Source organism: Pipistrellus kuhlii, unplaced genomic scaffold, assembly GCF_014108245.1.
Source record: "Pipistrellus kuhlii isolate mPipKuh1 unplaced genomic scaffold, mPipKuh1.p scaffold_m20_p_81, whole genome shotgun sequence".
Classification (NCBI taxonomy): Eukaryota; Metazoa; Chordata; class Mammalia; order Chiroptera; family Vespertilionidae; genus Pipistrellus; species Pipistrellus kuhlii.
Window position 1 is genome coordinate 142612 of NW_023425586.1, and position 20334 is coordinate 162945.

At 61.0% G+C, this 20334-nt stretch overlaps 2 protein-coding genes across 12 annotated transcripts in view; one reads left to right on the forward strand and one right to left on the reverse strand.

Moving 5' to 3' along the window:
• SREBF2 (sterol regulatory element binding transcription factor 2) overlaps positions 1 to 20334 on the forward strand; it is a 62782-nt gene that overhangs the window by 35124 nt on the left and 7324 nt on the right. For 7 of the 10 annotated variants that reach the window (XM_045577047.1, XM_036425460.2, XM_045577048.1 and 4 more), the window contains 8 exons: positions 3522 to 3690; positions 4996 to 5113; positions 5858 to 5967; positions 8868 to 9000; positions 9509 to 9677; positions 10601 to 10786; positions 11187 to 11298; positions 11575 to 13242. In XM_045577047.1, coding sequence (XP_045433003.1) covers positions 3522 to 3690; positions 4996 to 5113; positions 5858 to 5967; positions 8868 to 9000; positions 9509 to 9677; positions 10601 to 10786; positions 11187 to 11298; positions 11575 to 11795 — 1218 coding nt within the window. In that variant the 3' untranslated portion in view covers positions 11796 to 13242. Of the gene's footprint in view, positions 1 to 3521; positions 3691 to 4995; positions 5114 to 5857; positions 5968 to 8867; positions 9001 to 9508; positions 9678 to 10600; positions 10787 to 11186; positions 11299 to 11574; positions 13243 to 20334 lie in introns of those variants that run through there. The other 3 variants (XR_006740753.1, XR_006740752.1, XR_006740751.1) reach the window with 3 other exon arrangements.
• Positions 14546 to 19713, reverse strand: SHISA8 (shisa family member 8). Of its 2 annotated transcripts, none has more exons than XM_045577057.1 (4): positions 19211 to 19713; positions 17080 to 17208; positions 16106 to 16254; positions 14546 to 15920 (listed from the first exon to the last, which is right to left on the reverse strand). In XM_045577057.1, the coding sequence occupies exons 1-4, from the start codon at positions 19696 to 19698 to the stop codon at positions 15550 to 15552; spliced, it is 1137 nt and encodes a 378-aa protein (XP_045433013.1). In that variant the 5' UTR covers positions 19699 to 19713; the 3' UTR covers positions 14546 to 15549. The 2 variants fall into 2 exon arrangements, with proteins under 2 accessions (XP_045433013.1, XP_036281361.1); XM_036425468.2 differs by having other exon boundaries at positions 16106 to 16246; positions 17075 to 17208.

Here is a 20334-nt window from a genome sequence, read left to right on the forward strand (position 1 = left end):
GTCAGGTGGGCTTTGAGTTGTTTCCTGGTTTTGGTTATTTGAATAGTGTGTGCTGCTGTGAATGTCCCCGCTCCGCTCTCAGGGGCACGTGACTGCATCACTAGGAACGGCGCTCTGGGTCAGAGGCGAAGCTTTAGGACACGTGTCAAACACAAGGCCCGCGGGCCAAATCCGTCCCGCCAGGCCTTGCAATGTGGCCTGCACCGCGCTGTCATCACTGCACTCCGCTGCGTTTCCATCACAATGACAGTTTATGACTGTTCAGTAAACCATTTGGCCCGCGATTTAGGCTGGATTTTAGATTTTGGCACCTTCTCTGATTGAGTTCGACACCCCTACTTTAGGAGGTGCTGCCGAGCTGTTTTCCTGGTCGTGGTGCCGACTTCCACTCCACCAGCAGCGCACAGTTGTCCTGCACCCTCGCCGGAAACATGGCTGTCAGTTTGGGTTTTGTAGCCCTTTACTGGTATCTTATTGTGGTTTTCATTTGCATTTCCCAGCTGATTAGTGATGAGCACCTTCTCATTGGCCAGTTGGATGGTTTGTTGACTATCTGGGTAGCCTCTTTTGAGAAAACCCTAATCAATTCTTTCCCCCTTTTTTGAACATGTTTAGCTAGCAAATGAGAGGCCTCTGAAAATGGTGTAGGCCTGAGGTTCCCTATCTTTCTCAGTTCACAGCACCCTTTGTGTCTCTGTAGTTTTTTCGTGTTTGGCCTGGGCTGACGGAAATGCCTAATAATGCTGTGGATGGTTAGGTACAAATATCTTATCAGGCGTCTTCAAACTACGGCCCGAGGGCCACATGCGGCCCGCAGAGGAGTCTGATCCGGCCCGCCAGTGAGCGCAGCCGAGGTGTTATAGTAGGAATTAGTAGTTCATATAGTCCGGCCCTCCAGCTCTCTGAGGGACCGTGATCTGGCCCCCACTTTAAAAAGTTTGAAGACGCCTGAATAGATATTTATGTTTTAATTTGGTAGCTATTAAAAATAACACACAAAATTGAAAGGAGAAATTTTTTGTTAACCATATTACTTACCAGTGGGCTGTGTGAGTCCGTGGGCAACACACACCTTCTCAGACTTCAGTCAGATTGGGCACCACCACCTTCATTTCTTGTTCTACGTCGACTTTCACACAGCACTTGCTTTCTATTGCAACTTCCAGGACCTTGGCTTCCCAAAGACGTGACGTCACCAAAGGAAAGCCGTGCGATCTCGCGTTGAGATTGAACTACCTCCATCTCATGTTGAGCATTGCTGTATTTACCTCAAAAATATAACATCCAGTTCCACATACACTTCAAATTCTGTGTATTATTTTTCAAGCAGGCTTTCTTTTCACTCATGTCCGACCAGTGCAATTCTAGCCAGCAGCTGGAAAGTGAAGAGTGTAAATGTGGACAGGGAGAAAGTGAGAAGCAGGAGAAAACAAAGGCTAGCAATAAACTGTGCCAGCCATTTCTATGAACCCATTAACATTAACTCATTTCACCGGCGCAGCCATGCCATGGCTTACTGTGGTGCTTTAGGGTGCCCTTGGCACACTACTTGAGAACCATTAGGTCACAGCCTGGAGTTGGGACTGGCCCCCAGGATGTAAACAGTTCTGGGTGTCCTGCCTCCGCTGCTGGATCTGGCAATTAGCAGATGAGTTATAGGCTTGGGTGTGCACTGGTGTCTATAAAATTTAGGGAACTTGTCATAGTGTGATAATGCTAAGAAAATTAAAAGAGCAATAGAAATTATTTTCTCAATGTTCTTCTAGAAGCCGTCCTATGGATGACTATTACCTAGGATTTATATTTCTTATTAATTCAAACCACTAAACTGGAACTTCTCCCCCACCCCAACTGAGATTTGGTATAATTAAGGTTTCCTTTTCTTTTTAGGGAATTCAGCTTAAAAGTGTATTTCAGTGTAATGATTTCTAAACGGTTCTCTGGGTTCCTCTGTCAGTGCAGCCCAAACAGGCTGTTCTGCTTCTGCTGGAGGGCAATGTTGGGCAGTGTCCTCAGTTTCCCCTGAGCAGCCATCAGGCAGGTGCGCTCGGGAGATGTGGGAGAATCGGAGAGTTTCCAGCTGTTAGAAATAGCATCGCCAGTGCACCGACTTCAGGGCCCTGGCATTGTCGCTGGCACAGCCCAGCCTCCCTGGGCGCCTCGGCGGCTGCTCCAAGCACCGCCCTTCCAAGCTCAGTCCAAGCTCAGTCCAGGCTCAGGCTCAGCACGCACGCTCCTGAGCATCGGGAAAAGATCTCCAGACCCCTTTGCATTTGCTCCTCGGGACCCTGTTCAGGCCGGGGGTCCGTGAAGAGAGACTGAAGCAAAATGCCCACCCCCCAGCACCGGGATAATAGCGCATGTCTGTGGAGCAGTGGGGCCCGGCCATTTTCTCTGGACCCAAGCAGCTGTCTCCAGACTCCACGGAGAGGAGCCGCATTGGCATTCAGGTCTTCGAAACCGTTACATTAGCTGATGGCTGCTTAGAGCCCAGCAAAGGTCAGAACCATCAGACTGAACCAGACAGAGACAGCTGCTCCCCTCGTGGTAGGGGCAAGGGCAGAAGTGTGGCATGCGGCTCTGTGGGCTGGCCCGTGCCCTCTGCTGGGCTCTGAGCACCCTGTGCCTGTGCCCCCCCTCCCGCCCCTCCCCTGCCTGTCTTCTCTGCTCATTCAGGTCAACCCGTGTCTGGTGGCTTTATGGGTTAGACATCGTGGTTTTAGACTGAAGATATCCTCACTTACAAGACAACCTTGGCCAGTACGGTTCAGTGTCATCCTGTGCACCAAAAGGTCACAGGTTCGATTCCCAGTCAGGGCACATGCCCAGGGTTGCAGGCTCCATCCCCCGGGTGGGGGGGGGGGGGAGTGCAGGAGACAGTTGATCAATGTTTTGCTTTCCACATCATTGTTTCTCTCCCTCTCCCTTTCCCTCTTTCTCTTCCTTTCCTTTTCTCTCTCCCCTTTCCCTTCCTTTCTCCCTCTCCCTCCCCTCTCTCTAAAAGTCAATAAAAAATATTTTTTAAAAAAAATACATAAATGACAGCCCTAACCAGTTTAGCTCAGTGGATAGAGCGTCAGCCTACAGACTTAAGGGCATGCACCTTGGTTGCGGGCACATCCCAGGAGGCGGGGGGTGTGCAGGAGGCAGCTGATCTATGCTTCTAACTGTCTCTCTCTCTCCCTTCCTCTCTGTAAAAAATCAATAAAATATATTTAAAAAACACACATAAATGACAGAACTTCTGAAACCAAGGATGGACAGCATTATCCCTGCGGTCTTGTTCCTGGGGCTGTGACGTCATTACCTGCAGGCAGAGGAGAGGCCCAAGGGTCTGGGCCGCTGGCTTTTTGAACTGCCCAGCAAAGAGGCTTCCAGCGCCTTCCGTGGTCTTTCCTGGAAGGCTGGACACGGCCACTGGTTTCAGGGTGGCATTTGCTTTCAGGTCTTAGCCTCCAGTTGCCCTTTCCCCCGCCCGCCGCCACCCCGGTCTCCTCACACGTGGTCCTTGTCCTTCACAGAGCTACTTCCTCAGCCGAGCCCAGAGCCTGTGTGGCCCTGAGCGCAATGCCGTCCCCGACTCGCTGCGCTGGCTCTGCCACCCCCTGGGCCAGAAGTTTTTCATGGAGCGGAGCTGGTCCGTGACGTCAGCTGCCAAGGACAGTCTGTACTGTGCCCAGAGGAACCCAGGTGAGAACCCTGCAGCCATGGGAATGGAGAAAGACCAGACCCCCCGGGCGGTGAGGCGGCTGTGCCTGACACTGGGGATGCAGGATGCCCCAGGCTTGTCTCCCCCGAAGCTCAGAGAGGGGATGAGCCTGGTCATCAGCTAAGCTGGGCTGGCAGCTCTGACAGTCCAAGCCCGTGCTCCGTACATCAGTCAGACTGCCACTGCCCTTGTCGCTTTGGCAACACGGGTGTGTGAGCGCTGTTCGCTGGCCCAGGTCCCACTGGGAAGCAGACAGGCGTCAGGAAGCCATTAGGGAACAATAGGCGACAGGCGTCATCACGAGCTCTGCGGGAGCAGGGACAGGGCTCCAGGCGTCGGGAGATGCCCGCTCACTGTCCCTGGTGTTTGACATGATTGGAGTCGGCCTGCCAGTTGCAGGGGGGCATGGGTTGACTCAGACGTGAGTGGCCAGTGGCTTTCTGCTCTCTGTGCTGGTCCCCTCCCTACACCAGTTGTGGGGAAAGAGGCATTTCCACAGGGACAGGGTGTGTGTGTCAAACATTTTGGAGAGAAGGAGCGTCCACTATCTGTTTACTGCTCAATATGAGGATGGTACACAGCACCAAAAAGGACGCAAGCAGAAGCCACCTACATCTCAGCCCTCCCCCCTGCTGCTCTGTCCACACCCAGACTCCCACTGGCTTGCTTACCTCTCACAGGCTTCGGGCCTAGGCCTTGTCACCCGGAATGTGTTCATAAGTGCCCTGCCCCCGGCTCTTGTCAGGTTAGGCTCACACGTGTGAGGGGAGTGGAGGGGCTGCGTGGGGACGCCAGCTGTCAGGGCCCCTGCAGGGTTGCAGGGCCCCTGGTTGGTGAATTGGCGCCGCCAAAGCATCGCTGGCCCAGATCTGAGGACAAGGCTGTGCAAGCAAGAGCAGGCCTTCCTGGTCGGGTCAGGGCAGCGGCTGCCTCTTCCTCCTCGGCGGCTGTCCTCCTGAGACTTGGGCAGCTGTCTGCCTTCCCATTTTCTGTTTTCTGACAAGGCTTGCAGCCACCACTTTACACCCTCTGACCTTGAACAGAAGTACTGTGCTCATTGCCAAGGCAACACACACATGCACATGCACACACAACCCATCCACAACCATGCATGGTCTCAGGCTCTGCATCTGTGGCTGACACTGCCCCTGCCCTCCCCCGACCAGCTTCCATGGGTGGGATAGCTATATCCTGGTTCCCCTCCCAACCCTGCTTTCTGTGTAAAGACAAAATGGACTCCTGGATAAAAGTCCACTTAACCCTCCTCCTGGGCTTACTTTTCCCAGCCGACCCCGTGGCCCAGGTCCACCAGGCCTTCTGCAAGAACCTGCTGGAGCGAGCCGTGGAGTCCTTGGTGAAGCCTCCGGCCAAGAAGAAGGCTGGAGACCAGGAGGAAGAGAGCTGGTAATGTCCGCACGCCGCCCTGCCTGGACTGTCTGTCCGGAAGCCCCGGGCGGCTGTGAGGCCCGCGCTCCTAGAGGGACGCTCTCACGTGGGGTCCGTGGGAAAGGACTTACTCCTTTGCATTTATTCCTCCACCTCGGCCTCTTCCCCAGACTCAGTGTCACTTTCCCCTTTCCTTTCCCCATCCCTCCATCCCATCCCAGTCAGTTCTCGAGCAGGCTGGGGGTTCGGTTTCCTTCGGGTGGGAGGGCTGCCCGGTTAGGGGAGAGGAATGGAATGCGGAGCGCGCAGCAGAGGCAGCCACCTCTGGCCTGATATCTGGGACCCAGGCCTTCACCGGAAGTCCTTATGCTTCCATAGTTAGTAAGCACAGTCTCCTCTTCACGGGTAAGCTCATTCTCATACCCAGCCCAGGTCCTGACTGGAATGCCCCTGAGCGGGAAGGGGAGGGCACTTCTGCCCCAGAGATGAGAACAGTTCTGGGAGGCGGTGCCATTTGAACTGGGCCTTGAGGGGAGGAGTCAGGTTTGGGGGCCAGAAGTGAAAGGGAAAGCCGGCTGCCTGGCAGGAGAGGGAAGCCTGTGGAGAGTGGGCAGCGTGGGCACAGAGCTCAGGCTTGTCTGGCGTGGAGGAGGAGGGGCCAGAAACGGTCATTGGGTCTCAGCTGGAGGCCTGGCCAGCCAGGCTGCTGGTGTGGTTCCTGTGTTCATTGTGATGGACACGAGACTCTTCCTTTCGTTCCAGTGAGTTCTCCAGTGCTCTCGAGTACCTGAAATTGCTCAGTTCTTTTGTGGACTCCGTGGGGGTCGTGACCCCGCCTTTCTCCTGCAGCTCCGTGCTCAAGTCCGCCCTTGGTAAGCATCCCGCAGGGTGACGGGGCCAGGGTGCTGAGCCGCCCCGCCTCCCCAGTAGCTGTGAGTACACACCGAATCCTTAGGATCTGAGGTTCGTGTCTACACCTCCCAACACCCTCCCCACAGTCCCTGCTGGGCAGCATTCTGGGGTCAGGAATAGTGATTCTCCTAGGAGCGGGCACAGGAATGTCTCCCTGGGTCCCGACTGGCAGGGCAGGTCAGCCCCCTTCCCCATCCCCCAGAACAGGAACACGCAGCCAGTGGTCCAGGCCCCGGGGCTGGTGGGGACTCACCTTTCAGACACCTCGTACCCCCCTCACCCCAGGCTGCCCTTAGGTCTGACACTGATAAAGAGACCTTTCTGTGCCGCTCCAGCTCCCATGGCCTTGGGGACGCAGAGCAGTCGCTGGCTGAGTTGGCACCAGGACATACTTTGCTTCTGTCTCTAAAATGCCAGCAGGATGATGGCACGTCAGCTGCCGCCTCACGGGCTCCTGAGGCTGCGGAGAGAAAGGGGCGTCGTGCTGCCTGTGGTCACTCTCCCTGGGGAAGGAAGGTCCCAGAAAACTGGCTGCCCCGTGGCGACCACTGGCCTGTAGCCCGTCTATCTCAAGTTCAGGACACGCTCTTAGGCCTCTTATTTCACATGTCTGTTCGTTCCCCTGGCATCTTGAAATCACTGGCATCGTCGGTTTGCAACTGAGAAAACTAAGCCTCAGAGGAAACGACTTAAAAGGTTCTAACGTGTGCCCAGCCAGTGTTGCTCAGTGGTTAAGTGTCAACCTATGAACCAGGAAGTCACGGTTCAATTCCCAGTCAGAGCACATGCCCGGGTTGGGGGCTTGATCCCCAGTAGGGGGCGTGCAGGAGGCAGCCAATCCATGATTTTCTCTTATCATTGATGTTTCTCTCTCTCCCTCTCCCTCTCCCTCTCTCTCTCCCTCTCCCTCTCCCTCTCCCTCTCCCTCTCCCTCTCCCTCTCCCTCTCCCTCTCCCTCTCTTTCTCTCTCTCTCCCTCCCTCCCTCCCTTCCTCTCTCTCCCTCTCCCTCTCCCTTTCCCTCTCTCTTTCTCTCTCCCTCTCCTTCTCCCTTCTTCTCTGAAATTAATAAAAATATTTTTATATTTTTTAAAAAGGCTCTAACATGAGCCTGTTCCAACAGGTATTTTGGAAACACCATTTGTCAAGGCTGGACATCCAGGTGTTTCCAGCTCTTTATAAATAACGTCATGTCTTTGTTAAACTCTTTTTCTCAATTTTAGGCCAATTTCTTTGTGATAAATTGCCTAAATTGGGATTATCAGATTAATAGGAGTGAACATTTTTAAGGCTCTTGATACTTATTGCCAAAAGGTGCTGGTGATGCTTCCACCAGGATGTGTGAGGGCAGCCGAGCTGGTCTGGCTCAGTTGGCTGAGTGTCATTCCATGCCTGGGTTGTGCAGGAGATAGTTGATCGATGTTTCTATCCCTCTCTCTCCATCTCCTTCCTCTCTCTCTCAAACCAATAAAAACCTATTTTAAAAAAGAAAAGAAATGTGAGAGTGTAACAGAGGCCCCGGCCCATCACCGGAAAGTAAAGGTGGCATGTGTCAGCCCTGGCTGGCGTTGCTCAGTGGTTAGAGGTCAGCCGGACCTCCAAAGGGTTTCCTGGTCAAGGGCAGGTATCTGGGTTGCAGTTTCGATTCCCAGTCCCAGTAAGGGCACGGCTGGGAGGAAACCAATTGCTGTGTCTCTCTTGCATCGATGATTCTCTCTCCCTTTCATTCTCTCTAAAATTCAATAGGAAAAATATACTTGGGTGAGAATTTAAAAAACAAACAAAAAAGAAAGGCCTGCCAGTCCTGGCATGGCTTGCAGTCAGCGGTGACACCCCCCGGGTGCTGGGTTCCTGAGTGGGTGGGTCCTGTGGGGCGGGATGATAGGCGTGGACTAACCTGCTGTGAGGAGGGCATCTCCTCATGGAAGGAAGGAGGAAATGTACTGGATCATTCTCAGAGTGGAAATATCACTGATTTGGAAGGTTTTGTATTTGTTTGTTTAATGCAGGACTTCTTTGATTAAACACAGAATGTATAGGTTGATCAGTCTTCACATTTTTAATCATGTGTACACTTTGTGATTTCAATTGAAGCTCTTAATGATCTGCATGCTTGGCTTTTTCTTTTGTGAGCTCATTTTAATGTGGGGTCATTGAACTTTCTAGAATGCCCCTCACAACTTCCCCCAAATCTTGGAAATATTATGAGGATGGGGTGTGTGTGTGTGCTTGTGTCCAGAGGGGCGCACAGAGAGTGGGTGCCCCCTTCGGTCTCTCTCCTTTTACTTCTTCAGAGCAGTCCTGTGGTGTGGAAAGGACTGGTGGTGGTACCGTTTTGTACTGAAAATACCTAAAGTCTATATCATTTATTTTTTTTGGAATAAAGGAACTTTAGACTGTTCAGTTATTTTGAACCACAGTGATAAATCTTTGTGATGTGTATGTGGTGTAGGCGGGGGCCTTTGAAATTTTTTAGGCTGGCAGACTCAGTAAATCTGATAGTAAATTTTAATTTACCATAGACTGGTCAAAAGAAAATTATGATAAAGTCATGAACAGAGAAAACAGGAAATGTGAAAAGTTTTTAAAATCAAGACCTCGCTTCTAAGAATATAATGACTAGCTTTACATTTATTTCATTCGTGTATTAAAAATGTCTTGGTTATATAAAGTACTTTTTGAGTCTGTAGGCTTCTCATTTTGCTGTTGCAGATTGGTATTTAATATATGGATTAAAAACATAGTCTGTACTTTAAAAAAAAGAAAAGAATGACACATGCCACATGGGGACTAGGTGCCTCCAGCAAGCCGAGGTCACAGGCCTCTGGGTGATGGAGGGACATCTGGTTCCATCCCCCTCAGGTCCAGACGTCGTCTGTCGTTGGTGGACGTCTGCCATCACCATGGTCATCAGCTGGCTCCAGGGAGACGACGCGGCTGTGCGTGCTCACTTCACCGACGCAGAGCGGGTCCCCAAGGCCCTGGAAGTGGCCGAGTGAGTAAGCCTCTGGCCACTTACTTCCCAGCTCGCTGGTCTGGGTTAGCGGGTTGCCATCGGGGTAAAGGGTCAGGCCTCTGGGGAACAAATGACAGAAGGAGAGCTAGTGAGAGGGAGGATGATGCTGCTTCTCTATGTGGAACCTTCTCCCTAGAGATCCACCCCGTTCACTCAGGTCTCTGCTGGAATGTCACCTTCTCAGGGAGCCATCCTTGACCGCTCTTCATCAGCGCCATCCCCTTCCCCCGTGCCTTCCTCCGGGCCCTGCAGCACCCCCGCTGTGCTTCCCGTGTTTGCTTCCCCTGCTTAGTGTCCGCTCCCTCACTGGAAGAGCGTGCTGGAAGGAGGGGCTATGGGTGGGAGCCACCCCCGCTCAGGGCTGGAACCTCCGTGGCAGCATTTGAGTCAACACACCTACATGTCATGGCAGTTTGGGGTGCGGTAGTCACCTGTTCAGGCTCCCCTCACACTCCCTCCTTCCTCTCACCTGCCTCTCCCCGCCCAGGAGCCCCCTGGTGAAGGCCGTCCTCCACGCCTGCAGAGCCATGCACGCCTCCCTCCCCGGGAAGGCGGACGGGCAGCAGAGTTCCCTCTGCCACTGTGAGAGGGCCAGCGGTCACCTGTGGAGCAGCCTCAATGTCAGTGGGGCCACCTGCGACCCCACCCTCAATCACGTGAGTGGCTGCTCTGGAGGTGCCCCACGGTGCGGGAGCTGCTGGAGAGCCAGAGGCTAGGCAAGCAACCTCCTGCACCTTTCCTAGACTCCCAAGTCCCAGGTCCTACCGGCCAGGACTCTGCATTTACTGCAGGCAGCTCGCACAACCCCCCTGTCCCTGCAGGCCAGCGTGGGAGCGGGCCCCACCCTCACGTGCACCGCGGCATCCTCGCGGGCGGCTGTGGTGCATTGTAGTTGCATTGCATGTTCTGGTGGTACCATGCAATGTTTCCGCAGTGCATCACAGAGGCCCGTTCGGCCCTCGAGAGGCTTCCCCGCAGGGCCATGGGGGGCGGGAGGGAGGCGTGCATGCAGCTGGGAGTGCAGCATCGTGGGAGGAGCGGGGTGTCCCTCCAGAGAGGGCGGGACGGGGTATGTCCTGGAGAGTCAGACTCTGAGCCCCTCGTTGGAGTTTGGTCCGCGGCAAGCAGGCTGACACTTCTGGCCAGAGGTTGCCAGTGGCCAGGACAGCATGCCAGCCCTATGGGACAGAATGGGTCCAAGACCAAAGGCCTGTGGGGGCCACACCCCATTTGTGCCTTTTGTCTGCTGGTCTTCAGGAGAGAACCAGTCTCTGCTGAGTTTGGGGAGAGAGAGGCTGCCAGCACCCTCGGGGCTCTTTCTGGGTGGCAGCTCTGGGTGGGAGAACAGGCCCAGAGGAGGGGTCGCCATCCAGGTCACAGCTCTCAGAACCAGTCCCAGGCGACTGCGCCACCCAAAGGTGCTCCCCTCACTGAGCTCTTAAAGGTGCCAGGTTTTGTTTGACGTGGTGGCCTCGTCCTGGAGCTGCCAGGGGCTGGGCTGGGAAGGGCCTGGTAAGTGCTGGGACCTCTACCCCAGCACCAGACCCGTCACCTGTCTCCCCCCCTGGCCCGCCCACAGGTGATCCAGCTGCTGATCGCTGACCTGCTGCTGTCGCTGCGGACAGCACTCTGGCAGAAGCAGGCGGGAGCCAGCCAGGCCCTGGGGGAGACCTACCACGCGTCTGGTGCTGAGCTGGCTGGCTTCCAGCGGGACCTGGGCAGCCTGCGCAGGCTGGCACACAGCTTCTGCCCCGCCTACCACAAGGTGAGCCCCAGCTGCCTGGTGGGGCGGGCAGATTGGGGCCCCAGGGCCCAGCCAGCACCAGCGTAGGGTCAGGGAGTCGGTCCTTGGGGGTCACCCAGCTGCCTGTCAGGCACTGGCTTAGGTGCCGTGTCCTCTTGTTCAGCTCCTGAGGGTTGAGGATCTGCTGTGTGGCTGGTCCTGGAGTGTGTGGTGAGCAGGGGTGGGAAGCACCCGAGGGTGGCTCTGTGGTCTCCCAGCTGGCGGCAGTGGCCGGCTCCTCAGACCGCAGTTCCTCCTCCTGAGCCGCTGGGCTACGGCTCTGCTGCCTAGAGCTCCGAGTAGCATCCGCTCGCAGTGGCCCCGGGTCTGACTGGGCACGGATGGAGAGGACCCCGCTTTCCCCGTCCCTGCGCCTCCCCAGGTGTTCCTGCACGAGGCCACGGTGCGGCTGATGGCGGGAGCCAGCCCCACCCGCACCCACCAGCTGCTGGAGCACAGCCTGCGGCGGCGCTCCGCGCAGAGCACAAAGCACGGTGAGTCCCGCGCCCAGCTGGGCCCTCTGGTGTGCGGAGGAGGGAGCCTGAGGCCCGGCGCGGGGGTGCTTGGAGGGTTCCTAACGGCTCGCGGGGGTCCGGGGGGCTGGGGGGCCCCAGTGCAGGAGCCAGACGCACGGCTCCTTCTCGGGCCGATGGCAATAGCCGAGTGATGCCACCAAGTTCATCTCCTCCCTGTAACCCAGGCGAGCGAGGCCGGGGCAGAGTCCACGTCGGGCTCTCAGCGAGCACTCCAGCATCTCCCTCTTCCCACAGGAGAGGTGGACGCCTGGCCCGGCCAGCGAGAGCGGGCCACCGCCATCCTGCTGGCCTGCCGCCACCTCCCCCTCTCGTTCCTCTCCTCCCCGGGCCAGCGGGCGGTGCTGCTGGCCGAGGCGGCCCGCACCCTGGAGAAGGTGGGCGACCGGCGCTCCTCCAACGACTGCCAGCAGATGATCGTCAAGCTGGGCGGCGGCACCGCCATCGCCGCCTCCTGACCACGGACCCTGCCACCTTGGCCCACTGTCTTCCTGTCTCTCAGTCTCCCTCTTTCTCCTCTGCTTCTCCCTCCTCTCTCCCTCCCTCTCCCCCCCCCTTTCCCCCCCTCTCTTTGGGGGCTGAGCCTTGTCCTCTGAGGTGTCACCTGTTAAGGCTGTTGGGCCACCTCAGGCCAGTGGACCCTGGGCAGAGGCTCGTAGAGCTGGTGGGGCAGATGCAGATGGTCCCGGGCTCCGTGCCCTGAGAGGAAGACGGGGCAGGGTGGCGGACCCTGACTGGAAAGCAGCAGGGGGAGCTCCCGGCTGCCCAGCCCGCCTGCAGCCCTCCAGGATTCTCTCTCTGGACGTCTCTCCCCTTCCCTGCTTGTTTTTTACCAGGCTTTCCCTCGGGGGACACGGGTGTCTGGGCACCAGAGCACTTCACCCTGGCACTGCGCCCAGCACGCACTCGCCCCTTTTTATACGAATGTTTTTGTATCAGTGTGCTTGGGTTTGCCGTGATGCAGGACGAAGTTGCTGTGGCATCTTATTTCTCTCCCTGGTCTGCGTTCGCTCCCCGGTGCCTGACAAACCAGTTCATAGTTTGCTCCTCCTTACCCAGGACAGCAGGGTGAAGGGGAGCCCAGCCTTGGGGGGCGGTAGGGAAGCAGGGGACAAGCCTGGGGATGGATGAAATAATGTCGGCATTATTTTTTAATTTTTTAAAAATAAATGGTATCTTATTTAATTGTCCTGTTCCTTCCCACGTCCCCACCCCCTGGAGGGGTCGGCCCAGGGACCGGAGAGACGAAGCCACCCATTGGGACGGGACGGGGTCTTCCGTGTGGCTTCTCAGCTCCCTCCCACCCCCTCCTCCCTAATTCCTCACCTGAAAATAAGCCAGGGTGACAGGGACCAGCCTCAATGACAGGCCCCTTTGGGATGGGCACCAGGAATGAGGCCCTGCCCTGATGGGGGTCCTGGGAGGGAAAGTGGTGCCACCTTTCTGGTTCCCTGGCTTGGTGCCTCCTCTGAGGTGGCTTCTTCGGGGCCTGAGGGCTGCTGGGTACCCAGAGCCCGCCGGGACAGAGGGCTGTCCTGCCTCCTCCCTCCCTGTGCTGCTCAGCCCCTCAGGCTGGTTGGGTCAGAGTGTGGGCAGGGGCCCAGCACAGGTTGGGACATGCGCACGGTGGGGGCTCCCCTGATGTGAGTGCAGGTCAGAGCAGGTCAGCCTGGACCTGGCCCACTTCCTTTCTCTTGCCCCCGCCTCCCTCCCACTGTAACGTATGGCCCCTGGCCACGGGGTGAGCCCGCCCTGTGTCACGTGTATATACTGTGCCTTTTCTCATTGTTGAGGGTGGGAGGGAGTGGTTTTTCACTGAAAGGGGGGATACACCCATGGCAGCCTTGATGTGGAACATGCACCATGTCCTGGATGTAGGTGACTCAATAAACACAGATGGTACCACCCAGTGAGGTGTGTGAGGGTCTGTAGTGTGACCGCTGTGGGGACAGCCAGGTGGCTGCATGGCTTGGCCTCCAGTGGGCCAGGCACTGAGGACGCCCCCTCCCCTCCCGTGTGCCTGCCCTCCTTCCGGTGCTGGCCACCTGGCACACTCCACGCCGGGACAGGGCCTGCTCGTTGCCTCCAGGACAGAGCTGGCTGGTTGGCTGGCAGCAGTTCTTGGGGGCTTGGGGTGTTCACCCCTCTCAGATCCATCTCCCTTATTGGGTGGCTGCCCCAGTTTTCCATCCTCCCTGGGGCAGGGAGACAGAGGAGACCTGGGCCCACAGTCACATGCAAGTCCAGCTCCTCTCTTCCCAGCTGGTCACTAGGGTGGCCTCAGCCTCTGCTGCCATGTGTGCAGAATGGGTGGCAGCCCCTGCCTTCCTTCGGCCACAGTTCCCGGTCTGTCAGCTGGGTGGAAGGTGCCAGTTTATGGCCGGTGCCTTGTGAGGCTGGCGAGGGGCCAGACCACAGGAGCGATGGGGCAGGAGATGGAGTGCTGTGTGGTAATGAGCCCGGGGCCTGAAGTTCATGGTCACCCGTCCTGGCTGAGGAATGGGCCCAGGCCCTCAGCTCTCTCAGCCACTGCCTCTGGAGCAGTCACAGCATCCGCACGGTCCCGCTGCAGCTGGTCCGTCCACAGCTCTTAAAGCAGCAGAGGGGTGGAGGCCCAGGGTCCTTGGGACCTCGAAGGAGAGGTAGAGGCCATCTCCCCAGCACAGCACAGCCAGGGCCTGTCACCAGGTGGGTGAGCGTGGGTGGCCGATGTGCCCAGGAACCTGATCCTTTTCTGTGACTCTGGGCTGGCTACACCCCTCAGTACCCACCCTCTCCCCGGGCTCCCCACAGCTCAGGAGAGGCCTGGAGCACCCCACCCCACTCTGGGTTGAGGATGTGAAGCTGTCTCCCCAATAAACCATTGGGGCCCTCCCAGCAGGCAAGACATGGGCTCTAGGTTCTGCTCTGCTCTTGGGGCTTCTGGGCCTCGGTTTCCTCAACAGCCTTCAGACTGAGCTGCTGGCTCGGGGCCTCGGCAGCCCAGCCGGTGGGAGGAAGGTCTGAGACTGCCTGTGCCCTGGGGCCCTCTACCAGCACCACTGCCCACTGCAGCCATGCCATCGGGGTCACAGGCGGAGAATATGGAGGACCAGACACGAGTCAGCCAGGGGACCTTGGCAAGCTTAGGTCTCAAAACCTGTTTCCTTATTTGTAAAGCCATATACCCACGGAGCTTCTGTGAGATTTAAATGGAAGAAACAGCAACAAATGGTGGCTATTTTTATTAAAACGGGATACCATGCCTAGGGTACACAGAGGGAAAGGCCCACCTGGGTGGCTTTGTTGGGTGGCCCAACCCTCAGCCTCCCCAGTAGAACCTGTCACAGAAAGTTGACACACGCAGGCTGCTGGCCCCGCCCTGGGCCACAGCCAGGTACTGGAGCCTGCCTGGCAGGAAAGGAGAGAGCTGGCAGTGCCAAGCATGTGTGGTGTGAGCACCCCTGTGGGGGCACTGCCAAGGCTCAGGGTGTAGCATCACCATCCCCTTTCCCCCCAGAGCAGCTACTGGGCGGAGACTGCACCCCGAGCACCAGCTGTCCACCGGGCTGCCTGCCCAAGCCCATTAGGGGGGTGGCTCTGGGCCAAGCTGACCAAGTGGCCTGCAGGCAGGGGCCGGCCCAGCGCCAGGCGATGTCAATGGAGATCAGCCTGCTCGGCCAACTCGGGCGGTAAAGTGGGCGATCTGTGGGAGGGGGTGCCCACCTGCAGTAAGGGACATAGACCCTCCAACCCTCACCTCTGCAGGAGCCTCAGGATGGCTAGGGCCTAACTCCTCTGCCATGGTCTGCTGGTGTTGACATTCAGCCCTTACCATGCCCTCCAGCCACTTCTCCCAGCTCCCAGAACACGCCCCGGACCCCCAATAGTTCTGGGGAACAGTCCTCTGCTCTTGCATATGCTGTGCCCTCTGCCTGCACTGCCGGCTGTCCAGTCTGACCAGTACCTGCCATCTGAGCCATACTGGGCTCCTTTATTCTCAGGGAGGAGCCACAGAAAAGGGTTATTTACATGAGGAACCCGGGCCTAGGACCCCCGACAGGCCCCTTCTCAGCCCCGCAGGCTCCAGGGCCCCGGTCCAGTCTGGGCAGGAGGAAGGGCTGGACTGGGGGGGGGGGCAACCCTAGCCCCCGTGACCCCTCCCCGCCCCCCACGAGGCTGACGGCGGATCCTTGGTAGAGGGGATGCTTCGGGAGAACCGCAGCCCCGGCTTCACACGGTGACCTCCGCTTTGCTGTTGGTGCTCAGGTGTCCGCGGACCGCGCAGCTGTACGGGCCGGGGGGCTGCGGGCGGAAGGCCTTGGGCAGCTTCTCCACGCGCCGGGGGTGGCCCGGCCGCCGGGGGGCGGGGGCGGCCTGAGCCCCGGGGGGGCCGCGGGGGTTCGGCCGGGCCGGGCGGCCGGTGGTCCAGGCCTTGCAGGGGCCCCCCGGGCCGGGGCGGGCGGGGGGCGCGTAGCCGGGCGGCGCCCAGGGGCAGGCGTCGAGCAGCGCGGACCAGTCCTCCGGGGCCCGCGGGGGCCGCGCGGGCAGCGTGAGCGGGGCGGGCGCCGGGCGGGGCGGGTAGAAGTCCTGCGGGGCGGCCTCTGCGGGACAGGGGGGCGGGCGGGGTTGGCGGGGGCGGGGCGGAGGCCACCCCCACCCCCGGCCGGAGCCGCAGGGGCGCAGCCAGGCTGCGGAGCCAGGGCCGGGCCGAGGCCGAGGCCACCGGAAGCCGGCTGCGCGCTGGCCCTGCACCCGGGCCCGGCCCGCGCACGGACCCGCCACTCACCTGAGGCCGTGAGCGCGGCCGCCGGGCGGGCGGCGAACTTGGCGAAGTCCGGCCGCGGCGTGAGGCTGCCCTGCGGCCGCGGGCCGCGCGGGGGGCCCGGCGTGGCCGCCCCCAGGGGCGCGCGGTCCTGGCGGCTGTTGTCTGAGCGGGAGGGGAGGGGCAGGTGAGACGGGCGGGCCGGACACACTCCCGCCCCGCCGCCTCCCGGGCCGCTCCCGGCGGCGGGTCAGCGGGCAGTTCGGCTGGATGGCTATTTGGGACAAACTGGAACCTGTCTTCGCGGCAGAATCTCCAGCGCCCGTGAGAGGGTCTGGCTTATAGTAACATGCATAGCAACATATAGTAACATGTTATAGTAACGTGCATAGTAACATGTAGTAATATGTCATAGTAACGTTATAGTGACATATAGTAACAGCCAGTCCTGAGTGGGTGCTAATCTAATGGGTGACCCGCAGCATGTTCAGCTTGAGCCAGGCAGAGCCCCCCAAACCTGCTCCTGGTGCCTGTGGCGATGGAGGGGGTGTCTGAGGATTAGAACCCACAGAGGAGGAAGTGGGGAGGGGGGGAAAGGGGTGCAGTCAAGCCTGACTCTGCAATGAGAGGCCAAGAGGGAAGTTTCAGCTGCAAGGAAAGGCTGCAGGGCCCACAGACCCGGGCCAGGCAGCCCCGCCACGCTGAGCCTGGAACCACAGCTGAGCCAGGGATCCCGGAATCAATCGGGAACCTTCCTCAGAGTCCTGAGGCTGGAGGCTGCAGGACCCCTGCGGGGGCGAGGGGGGGGGGCGTTCTCCCCCAGGAGAGCTGACCAGTGTGCCCGGCCCCCACCCGCAGAGGCCGCAGCTCATTTCCATTGGGAAACAGCCTGCTCAGAGCCATTCCTCTGGGCACCCCTTCCCCGGGCCCAGGCCCCTGTCAGACAGGGAGGCCGTGCTGTCCATCAGACAGCACCCGCCCCCAGCCACTCACCGGCGCTGTCCTGGGGGGAGCCCCGGGGGAGGCCATCGCCCATCTGCACTTGGACACAGCTGCCCAGAGGGGGCCCCAGAGGCGGGGGCAGTGGCTCCTGGGGGCCTGGCTGCTTCAGAAGCTCCGTCAGCGTCCTGTGAGGAGAGGGAGGAGGAGCTGAGGGGAGCACAGGCCTCCAGCCTCCGCTTCCCCATCGCCAGGCCCTGCCCTGTCCGAGGCCAGCTCCCACCAGCACTGGCGTGGAGGACAGAGAGAGGGAAGGGGTCCGGTGCCCCTGTGGCCGCTGTGACCTTGAGCAGTGCCTCCCTGGGTATCAGGGCATCCAGTCCCCCCGCCCCCAGCTGTGACAGCGTCTCACAGCCTTCCCAGCAGACAGCCAGAGCCAGCCTTCAGCCCAGCTGCTCCAGTGCCCAGAACCCATGATTTTCTCCCCGCTCCGTCTGACCTCCTTCTGGGGTCAGGGCCTCAAGGGGCTGGTTCTGAAGAAGCACACGGGGTGGGCACCTGGGGCAGGGCAGCTTGGCTGCAGCAGGGCGGGCCTGAAAGCCTCCAGCCTTCAGGTGCCCACCAGGGCTGACCTCCATGCCCGCCCACGCCCTGGCTGCCCGCCGTGTTCTCTCATCTCCACAAACACCCTCAGCGGCTCTGCGAACACCCGAGCAGTTCCTCTGCCTTTGGGCTTCGCACGAACTCTCTCTAGGGACCGACTCCTCTCCCTCCCAGCCCTCTGCCCAGCCTTCCCTGACCCCGTCAGTGTCCACAGGCAGGATGAGGGTGAGGCTTGGGAGGGAGCACAGGGGTTCAGCACACCCACCCCTGAGCACAAGTTGGGTTCCAGTCTCCCCCGAGGAGAAAGGGAGTCGGGGCACACGGGGGCCTGCAGCTCGGAGAGGAAAGGACCGCCCCCGCCCCCCCCCCCCCCAGCGCTCGTTAGGGGGCGGGGGGGGGGGCAGCTCCTCCTGACCTCCCACCCGACCCGCTTCCCCGATGGAGGAGGTTCAAGGTGAACCTCCCATCTGTACCACCGCAGCTTCCGTTCCTGCTGCCCTCTGGTCCCGGGCCTGCTCCATCTCTCCCCTCACCCAGCCCGAGGGCCTCCCAGCTCCGGAGGCCCAGGCCCGCCCGCCGCCTGGGACCCAGGCTGAGAGCCCCCATGGCACCGGCAGCACAGACGCGGCGGCCAGGGTCCCAGCTCGGAGGCGTGACTCCGTGGTCTGGAGTCGGGGTACAGTGGCGTGCCCCAAAGCGCTCCTCTGCCCCTGAGGCCCTGGAGAGAGCAGCGTCTCCTGCGGGCCCTCCCAGGCACAGGGCCTCTCTCTGTCGTCACTTCTAAATGCCAGCCTGCCACCCGCAGTGCCAGCAGCCTACTCGCCCACGGAGACAGGCCCCGGGTGAGCGAAGAGGGCCAAGGACCCCGACGAGACGGTGGCTGAGGGTGTGGGTGTGGGGTGTGGGCTCCAGGATCAGAATCCCCGAGTCCCTGAGTGAGGACGGGACCCTGGGCCCCGTACATCCCACCTGGCAGAGCTCAGGACTCAGCCGGCACTGGTCCGGGCCTCCCAGCGGCCAGCCCCTTTCCGCACCAGGGACCCTCGCCTGTGGGTACTGAGTGGGGTGAGTGTGGGGGGGCTTCTGAAACCCCAGGGAAAGGTCAGGCCTGAGTCACAGTTATGGGGGGCAGGGAAGGAGGGAGGGAAACGTGAGGGGACCAGCTGGAGGGCGAGAGCCCAGGGAGGTACAGAATAGCCCTCCCCCTCCATTCCCCCCACCGCGGCCCAAGACACCCACACACCAGCCACGCCCCCACGCCCGCAATGGGACCCGGACCCCAGACCTCCTCCCCTGGGAGCAGACATGGTGCCCTCTGAAGGCGACCAGCCGGCCCAGCACCCAGCTCCCCGGAAGGTCAAGGGGAGACGCGGTATCAGCTGTCTCCCTCCGTGAAAGGGGTGGGGGTGGGGGGTGAAGGAAAACACCTTGGAGACAGAGACAGAGACAGACAGGGAGGGAGGTCCCGGAGGAAGAGGACCAGAGTTGGGGGGCAGGCAGGGCGGGGCGGGGGGCGGGCAGGAAGGATGAGGGTGGGGAGGGCCCGGGGCAGGAGGGCCGCCGGCGGGAGCGGGGCGCGGGCCTCACCTGGTCACCGGGCGCCGCGCGCGGGGGCTGCGCGCCCGCTCCAGGCCCAGGCGCAGCGCCACGCCCGCCAGCACGAGCAGCGCCGCGACGCCGCAGACCGCGGACACCGCCGTGTGGCTGCGCTCGCGGCCCGGGTCGCGGTGCGCGGCGGCGGCGTCGCGGGCGCGCGCGGGCGGCCGGCCGGTCTGCACCCAGGCGGGCGTGTCGTAGTTGGAGCAGCGGCTCTGGTCCAGGCGCCGCGGGCCGTCGTGGCAGCAGAAGCGGTAGCCGCACGTGCCGCAGCAGAAGCTGTAGGCGCCGGAGCTGCAGTTGAAGGGCGGGTCCCACTGGCCCATCACGTCGTAGTAGCCGCGGCAGCGGTCTCCCCGCGCCGGCGCCGCCGTGCCGGGCGCCGCGGGCTCCGCCGCCTCCGGGGCCCCCGCGCGGCCCGACGGCGGCCCCGCCAGCAGCCCCAGCCCGAGCGCCAGCCGCAGCCCGGCCCGCGCCATCGGCGCCTCCGCTACAGCGCCCCCCGCATGGCCCCGGGGGCGCGGGGCGCGGGGCTCCGGGCGCTGCGCCCGCGAGGCCTCCTCGGCCGTCCGGCGCCGCCGAGAAGCCCGGTCCGGGGGCTCCGCCTGCGCCCCGGCCGGTGAGCGTCCTCCGCCCGGGCCCCCTCGGACCCGGGCCGCTCAGTCCGCGCCCGGGCGCCCCGGGCCGGGAGGGGGTGTCCCTGCGCGGCCCGGCCTCCGCCCGGAGCGGGAGCGGGTCCGGCCGGCAGCGCCTTCCCGCCGCTCCGCTGCCCGCGCTCCGGCTGCGGCTCCGGCGGCGGCTCCGCTCGGGCTCCGGGCGGCGGGCGGGGCGGAGGGAGCGGGAAGGAGGCGGGAAGGAGCGGGCGGATCCGGGGAGGAGCGCGGCGCCGCCGGGCGGGAGGGGCGCGGGGCCCGCGGGCCGGTGCCCCCCGGGAGCCCCCAGACCGCTCCTCGCCTCCGGGCGCTCCCTGCATCGGGACTGTCGCTGCCGGGCGAGGGGACGAGCGGCGCGGGAGCGCGGCCATCGCGCCCCACCCGCCCTGGCTCCCGGCCCTCCGTCCGCTCCGCTCCAGGCCGAGAGGTGAGGCCGGGCAGGTCCGCGCCCCGCTCCGCTCC

Bases quoted from the DNA above. Each gene is read 5' to 3' on its own strand.
- SHISA8 (XM_045577057.1), bottom strand. From the start codon at position 19,698: ATGGCGCGGGCCGGGCTGCGGCTGGCGCTCGGGCTGGGGCTGCTGGCG. The intron at 16,255-17,079 runs CGCCGGTGAGTG...GCCCCTCCCCTC, and splicing joins CGGGGCTCCCCCCAGGACAG to CCGCTCAGACAACAGCCGCC. The intron at 15,921-16,105 runs GTGAGTGGCGGG...CCTGTCCCGCAG, and splicing joins GGCCGCGCTCACGGCCTCAG to AGGCCGCCCCGCAGGACTTC.